Source organism: Nicotiana attenuata, unplaced genomic scaffold (genome assembly GCF_001879085.1).
Source record: "Nicotiana attenuata strain UT unplaced genomic scaffold, NIATTr2, whole genome shotgun sequence".
Classification (NCBI taxonomy): Eukaryota; Viridiplantae; Streptophyta; class Magnoliopsida; order Solanales; family Solanaceae; genus Nicotiana; species Nicotiana attenuata.
In genome coordinates, this window is record NW_017675823.1 from 36,597 (window position 1) to 44,593 (window position 7,997).

Here is a 7,997-nt window from a genome sequence, read left to right on the forward strand (position 1 = left end):
CCGAGCGACGACGACGACGACGCGAGGCTTGCCTTCTTCTCAAATAAATTTGGTCCAAAAAATCAATCAATTGACCAAGCCGAAGCCGAGCGAGCGACGACAACGGCGCGAGGCTTGCCTTCTTCTCAGCTCTTTAAGACCTAGAAGAAGAGCACTTGCTTATATTCCCATAAAAAACCTCTTTCTCTTCCAATATGGACAATGTCCCTTTGCCTAGAAGGAAACTTAAAATTTCACTCAAAAATTTCATTTCCCTCTATTTTCTATTCACCCTCTTTTAAGTATTTAATATACTTAAATACATAAAACCCCAACAAATATTTCATTGCTACAGGATTTTCCATGAATTTGCATATACATGTATTTTCAATAAGCTATACATGGACATCGGTTGGGTAGTCTATCGAGTGTTTCTTCAATGTGTCTCTAAGAGACCTCTCTTGCTCTTGGAGGTTAGGTACCATCTGATCATATACATCTGTAAACAATTCTGTCAATGGAGGTTTTTCCATTTTCTCTGCTGTTTGAATTGCCTGCAGTACCTGCATCAAGATGAAAAAGATCTAGAAATCGATTTCCATTTTACAGTAGATATTACTAATATAAGTACTCCATATATTTATGCCCATGTTGTACCTGTTTCTTGATATTTCTGCAGAGTTCAGATTCCTTGTCATCACTCCACCAACCATTTCTCTGAATCCATTTTCTGAATCTGGCAATGGGACTTCTGGCTGTTTTCCAGTATTCTATTTCATTTGTTGGCCGATACCTCGTGGAATCATCAGATGTTGAATGGTGTCCCACTCGATAAGTCATTGCCTGAACATTTTCACCAAATGCACATATAATTTTTCACTTCACTTAGTTGGATGCATTCAAAAGCCAATTATGACAGTATACATAATTAAGTTTCACCTCAACTAATATTGGTCTATCCTCATTGATTGCCATATTCCGAGCTGCATGAATAGCACTATAAACAGCAATAGCATCATTTCCATCTACTCGAATACTTCTTATTCCATAACCTAGTCCCTTTGTCACAATGCCATCACCTGCCACAAGAAGAAAAAAGAGGAGAAGCTAAGGAGATAACATAGATTAATCACATTCCCATGTCCAAAAAAATGTAATTAAGAGGAAATGAATTTTACTTCGAAACTGTTCATATACAGGGGTGCTTATGGCCCATCCATTATTCCGGCATATGAAGATAACAGGAGCTTCCATAACTGCTGCAAAGTTCAATCCAGCATGAAAATCTCCCTGCAATATTTTTGCACCAAAAATATTTAACAACAGTCATCGTCTCTCTTGGGATCAAAGGAAGAGCTCATTTCCAATATTTAATTACCTCACTGGTTCCACCATCCCCTGTATAAACAACAGCACATGTGCCCCTTTTATCCATTTTTAGAGAATAAGCCACACCAGCAGCCTGAGATATCTGAGTGCTGAGCAAGGGCAATAGTGTTATAACATTATATATCGCGATTTCTACAGTAGGTAGGAATTTAAAGTAGCTAAGATGTATCTTACGCCAAAGGTGAAGAGATGGTAAAAACATTGTGTTTCTTGGAACCATAATGTACTGGCATTTGTCTGCCTTTTCCTTTATCATCCTTATTCCCAAAACATTGGTTGGTACATTCTTGCACGGTAAAGCCACGCCATAGTAAGACCCCTGCTTCTCTATACTGCAATAACATTATTGTATCCATTTTGTTCACATTATTTCCATGCATGTTTCAAGATTGCATAATACAATCATATGGTAAGTTGGGGAAATTACTTGAGGTAATACAAAGTCATGTGGAGATAGAGCAGCAGCAGATGCAATACTGATGGCTTCTTCACCGCAACAAGTCATATAGAAGGAAATTCTGCCTTGCCTTTGTGCTTCATAAAGGAATGTGTCCATTATCTTGAGAGTAACCATGGCACTGTACATGTTCACAGCTACTTCTTCCCCTACCTGACATATATATAATTACATAATGCAAATTAATAAAATTGGCTTATAATCGTACTCCCTCCGTTTCATATTATTTGAGGTAGTTTGACTCGGCACGGAGTTAAAAAAAAAAAGAGAAGACTTTTAAAAGTTGTGATCTTAAAAGCTTAAGGGGTAAAAGGTTTGTGGGGACATGCCATTTCTGTGGCTATAAAAGCTTCTCATTAAGGGCAAAAAGGGTAAAATGAAGAGTTTAAAATTGAATTATTTCCAAATTTAGAAATGTGTCATTTGTTTTGGAACATACTAAAAAGGAAAGTACCTCATTTAATATGAAACGGAGGGAATATTGTTTAACCTGTCATGCATATAGAAGGCTACTTGTTTTAGTTGTAATTAATTAATTAAGTACCTGCTCATATATGCTATCGGAAATTAGAGAGCCATCATCATTTAGAACTCGATAACATGGCAATCTTGTATCGGATGCCTCTGATATAAACTTCATCTCTGATGTTAATGGAATTTTCCCACCTGGAAAATCTAAATCCTGTTCAATCATTAATAATTATTAGCGATTATCAGCTTACACAAGTATATCAATACTTAATTTTCACTAAATCATGCACAATAAGTTCATACACTAATTTAACTCTTCATAAGTAATTAAGTCAACACATAAGAAATTTAAAGATTAAAACAGTTAACAAGTTTCAATCTTTAGGCATTTTCAATTTATACTTCAAAGTCTTCATTTCTTAATTAATTTCTTATATTTTATTTTTAATAAATAATCACTGAAATGTCATAAATAAACGCATAATAAATTATTGGACATGAGTGACCCACTGACCTACGCTCTAGATACAGTATACGGAATAGGACTCAACTCGTTTTACGTTAGTTCATTAGAAACATCAAACAAGTATTACTTCATCTTTTCCCCACGTTATACTTGATTGAATACAGAATTTTTTTTTTTTTTTAAAAAAAAAAAGAAGACTTTTGACCCTTTAAGATAAATGTATGTTATATATGACAAAATATTCTTAGAATCTTGTAACATTTAATTAATATGTTTGATGTTATTTCTAATAAAGTATGCTTTTAAGGGTAAAGGGAAATGTCAAAATTTAAAAGTTATAAATATGTCAATTTTATTAGAGTAAACTTTCAAAAAGAGTATCATTGAAACGATCGAATTGAGCATCTAAAATCTCTATTCATATACTCTCTTTATCCCAATTTGTATAATATAATTCGATTTTTGAGAGTCAAACGAGTTTTCTTTAAGCACAAGTATATCATATGTCTTTAAAATATATTAATTTTTAATTATGGTAACTTATACTGTTTCCAAATACATGAAAATTATGTCTAAAAATTAGAAAAAATTATGTTCGAATTTGTTGTCAAAATTAAGAAGTTTGACTGGTCAAACAAATTGGGTCGGAGGGAGTATCTTTGTAAGTTCTAACAACAGATCACGGTTATAGAATCTGATCTCAGTCTCGAACTGGACCCTGCGCACCATCTAGGTTCTACTCTAACAACAGAAATTACTTTCTTTTTCTGGCATAATACCGCTAACTATATAGTAACTTGATTTAATGAAGTTCTAGGTTTCATTTTTTAACAGAGTAATTTCTGATTATGTCTCTTTATAGAACTTACTAACTAAGTTGTCCTTTTTAACAGAAACAACACACTAACAGTGGCGGAGCCACCTTTGTTCAAGGGTGTCAAAGCGTGAACTGGCGTTTTTTTCGCCGAAAAATTATATTATGTAGCTAGACATATGTGTTGAATGATCCCCTTGAAAGTTTACTTTTTTTATACTCCTTTTAATAAAAATTCTGGCTCCGGCTTACTATACTGCTAATATATAGTCGATGCATTATAATCCAAGTTGTACATGTATAGTTAAGTCAACTAGACCAGAGTAAAAACGACAGAAAAAGAGAGTTCAAAAGTTGCCTGATTTTGGTGAGCAGTGTCACTGTGATAAGCCTCTTCATAACTGCATGGATCCAGTTTCTGTCCAGCTTCAATGGACTCGAAACGTCTTGATACAAGAACGGCGGTAGACTCGCCGGAAAAAGCCACCGGCAGCTTTCTTAAAATGCCACTACAGCTACTCCTCCTTGAGCTTACTAGAAAATGATTTAAGCAGCTTCTTGATCTTACAACCCAACTTGCCATTGAAATTTTCTTGAAGAAAATAATGAAAGATTTTTAGGATGGGGTAGTAGATAATGAGTTCAAGGTTGAAGTCTGGAATGTGTACCATAAATATGAGGAAGACAGCTCCCTTTCCCCCCTACTCTTTCTCTTTATCGAAAGTATAGTCACCGGTATGGAAACAGTCAAGGGTGGATTTATTGGAGAAATTATGGGGCACGTGATCTTTCCGCATTTTATGTACATATTTTTTTTTTTTTTGGGTAAACTTACACAAATATCTCAAATAAATCTCAACTTACCAACCTCTAGCCATTACTTATAGACTTACTAAAACTAGCCAACAAAAATTGAAAAACCAAATAATAGGGTTCTTTCTCTCAAAGAATCACATGCAAAAATCACCTTCCATATTTTAAAGCGTGATTAGCAACACTACATACAAGACGGAAAGGAAATTTCATGGATGAGGTAGCAAATAAGGTGATGAAATTCAAAAATATATACAATATTCCAAAAATCTAAACAAAAAAGGAACTTTTTCAATGGGTATAGTTGAAATTCATTGAAAATATATAGATAAGTCAATATACAAAATTTGAGAAAGATTGGAGGTGATTTGGACTGGTTTTGTATCAAAATTCGTAATTAAATCGAGTTCAAAAAAGTCTTCTGCGACACATGTATCACGCATGTATCTCAACGAGAGGTATACATGGATATACATGTGATACGCAATTGATACAAATATGATACATACGTGATACACAAATGATACATAGTGTGATACACATATCATTTTTTTCATGTTCGGTTTTTACTTCGAATTTTCAATTCAAACCACCTCAAAACTTCACCAAATCATCCCAAAACTGAGATTCAAGCTCCTTAAGTTGTGCCCAATCTATTCTAATAGCACCCACTCAAAATAAAGCAAAAATTTGATATTTTTTTGCTACAAATAGCTAATTAGCTAATTTGGCTAATATTAGTAATATTTTATCAATTGGCCAATTTTTGTAATGAGCTACTTATAAATAGACATAGCTGGTAATTTCCCTTTTTTTTGTATAATATTAACGGTTGACACCTATGATCCAAAAAGGTTAAATGGTGTAATTGGTTGAAGGTTGAGTTATTTATCAAGAGGAATATGTACATCTCTTCCTCTTTTTTTAGTAGTGCACCCATGTACCAGAAATCCTAGATCCGCCTCTAGAAACATTTCATTGTATAATTATATAATATTATCTTCTTTTTGGTTTAGAAAGAATATTTGTTTCCTATTATACAATCATCTTTAGCTTTATATATTTTCTTTGCAAAGCTTTATCTATTCTTTTATTTTCGGATAAAGCTTTAATTATTTTCTCACTAAAAATTAGTAAGTTGTCACGTAATCTGAAATTAAGTGACCCAAGCGTTGGCGTTCTCATATATTTGGGCGGCATAAGTAAAACAACATACCAAACTGCCTATTTAATTCAGCAGCATCTACCACATGACTTCTCCAATTCACTACTCCCTCCGGTCCAAAATAAGTGATTTTTTTGGATGTTTTCACACAAATTAAGAAATGCACATTTTAGCATTAATTAGCAATAGAATTGACCATATTAACCTTTACTATCTCACATAAACACTCCTAACACATTCCAACACCATTTACTTCAAGGACAATGTAGGAAAAAAATAATTAATTCATTCTTGAAATCTGGAAAAATCACTTATTTTGGACCACAAGAAAAAGGCCAAAAAATCACTTATTTTGGACCGGAGGGAATACTAAAACTTGCTGCTGGACATACAGTTACATTAGTTAATTTAAAGCCCCAACCAACTGCCCATTTAATGCAACCATATGACTTCCCCAATTCCACTACTCAAACTTTGTCAATAATTTAGGGGTGTTCATAAAAATTCGAAAAATCGAACCAAACCGAAAACCAAACTAAACTGACCAAAAAACCCGATACTTTTTGGTTTGGTTTGGTTTTGGTTTTGAATTTTAAAAACCGATCAAATTTGGTTTGGTTTTGGTTTTAATCAGAAAAAAACCGAACCAAACCGACTATAGGAGTAGCTATTTCAAATTTATTATTGCACCTACAAATATGTATATTGTTATACAAAGTTTCAAAAAATTTATGGTAAATGTTAATAGTTTGCACTTTTAATATAGTTCTTTACCTTTACATTCTAGTTTGATTGGTAGTTTTCTTTTGTTTAGTGTAAGAATCCATTTCGTGTTAAAAAATGACATATTTTTAATTGATTCCTTAAATTATTCATCACTATTTGATTCAATTATCATCAATATATCTTGGTAAATAATAGATTTCTCAAAGGACAATTGATTTGATAGTATTACATTGAAAATGTGATCGTCGAAATATGTGTTTGGTATATGTCTTATATTTAAGAAAAAACCGATAAATAACCGAAAAAACCGAAAAACCGACATAAACCGAATCGAGAAAAACCGACTTAATTGGTATGGTTTGGTTCTAATATTTGAAAAACCGACTTACTTGGTTTGGTTGTTTTTTAGGGAAAAACCGATCCAAACCGAACCATGAACACCCCTACATATACACAATTAATTTTAAAACCCCAACCTCTCCCACGGTTGGAACTTAATTGAAAACATCTAAATGACAATTTTGTTCAAAAGGTCAAGAGGACCATGTAACGTCATGTCAAAACCAGAGGACGAGATATATAGTTGTAATATAATGTTTTATTGCTGCTAACTGTCCAAGACGTGTAAATGCACATACATTGCTCCATTTCTGTTATATCCAGCTCCTCATCAATACTCCCTCCGGTTCATAATAAGTGACCAATTTACTTTTAGCACGCCCATTAAGAAAATACTAAATTCTATACAAAAATACCTACAATGACTAAACTATCCCTAATTAAACATTTAATGTGAGGAGTAAGAAAACTTTTTAGGGATACGTACATAGGGGTTATTTTGTAAAAACAAATTGAATTCTTTCTTGATTACATAACTGGACACTTATTTTGAACCAAAATGAAAAAGCAAATTGGTCACTTATTGTGAACCGGAGAGAGTAGTTTATTTTTCTTTTTCTAATTTTCACGTGTAATTTTGTTCACACATATCCAACACATTTCTGTTGTATCAACTACAAACACAGTATAAATCACGAAACAGAAAAGCATCATTCTAAACGAGCCTTTCTAATGACTTTATCCCGAAAATTAAGGGATGATTAATCATGGCCGGCTCTAACAGTATATGGGGTAAGGCAAGTACTTTAGGCCCCCAATTTTGGGGGGCCCCATTTTTTAGGAATAGTATATATATATATATATATATATATATATATATATATATATATATATATATATATATATATATATATATATATATATAGTACTTTTGTACTTTTCATATAAAAGGAAAGAAGATCTTTTGAATATATTAATAAAGTAAAGATTTGGCTTACTTAAAAATCGTAGAAAAATAATTTTTAATTTGATTTGATTTTACAATCACTATAAGAAAAAGGCTTATCTGCGACCAACATTTAGTGACGAGTTAATAATCCCGTCTCTAAAAGTGTATGTATTGCGACGACATTATATTGTGGTCCTTAATTCTGTATTTTATTGCGAAGGTCCTAAATCTGGTCCCTAAAGATATTAGTAACTGGTCCCAAATTATCATTGAGGGGCTACTAGCTGGAGAGAATGCCGCCAAATATAATACTAGAATATTAAAAAAATATTATTTTCTAAAAAATAGGCGCCAAAACTAATTTACTAAATTAAAAATTCCAAAAACTAAAAGATTTTTTTTTCCAAAACAAAAACATCGATCTGCAGC

At 32.7% G+C, this 7,997-nt stretch overlaps 1 protein-coding gene across 1 annotated transcript; it reads right to left on the reverse strand.

The window, feature by feature from the left end:
* Positions 1–299: 299 nt before the first annotated feature.
* Positions 300–4,303, reverse strand: LOC109220483 (2-oxoisovalerate dehydrogenase subunit alpha 1, mitochondrial-like). The gene is made up of 9 exons (XM_019384952.1): positions 3,935–4,303; positions 2,370–2,507; positions 1,796–1,978; positions 1,543–1,700; positions 1,358–1,457; positions 1,158–1,269; positions 919–1,058; positions 637–822; positions 300–542 (listed from the first exon to the last, which is right to left on the reverse strand). The coding sequence occupies exons 1-9, from the start codon at positions 4,157–4,159 to the stop codon at positions 375–377; spliced, it is 1,410 nt and encodes a 469-aa protein (XP_019240497.1). The 5' UTR covers positions 4,160–4,303; the 3' UTR covers positions 300–374.
* Between the last annotated feature and the right edge of the window lie 3,694 nt (positions 4,304–7,997).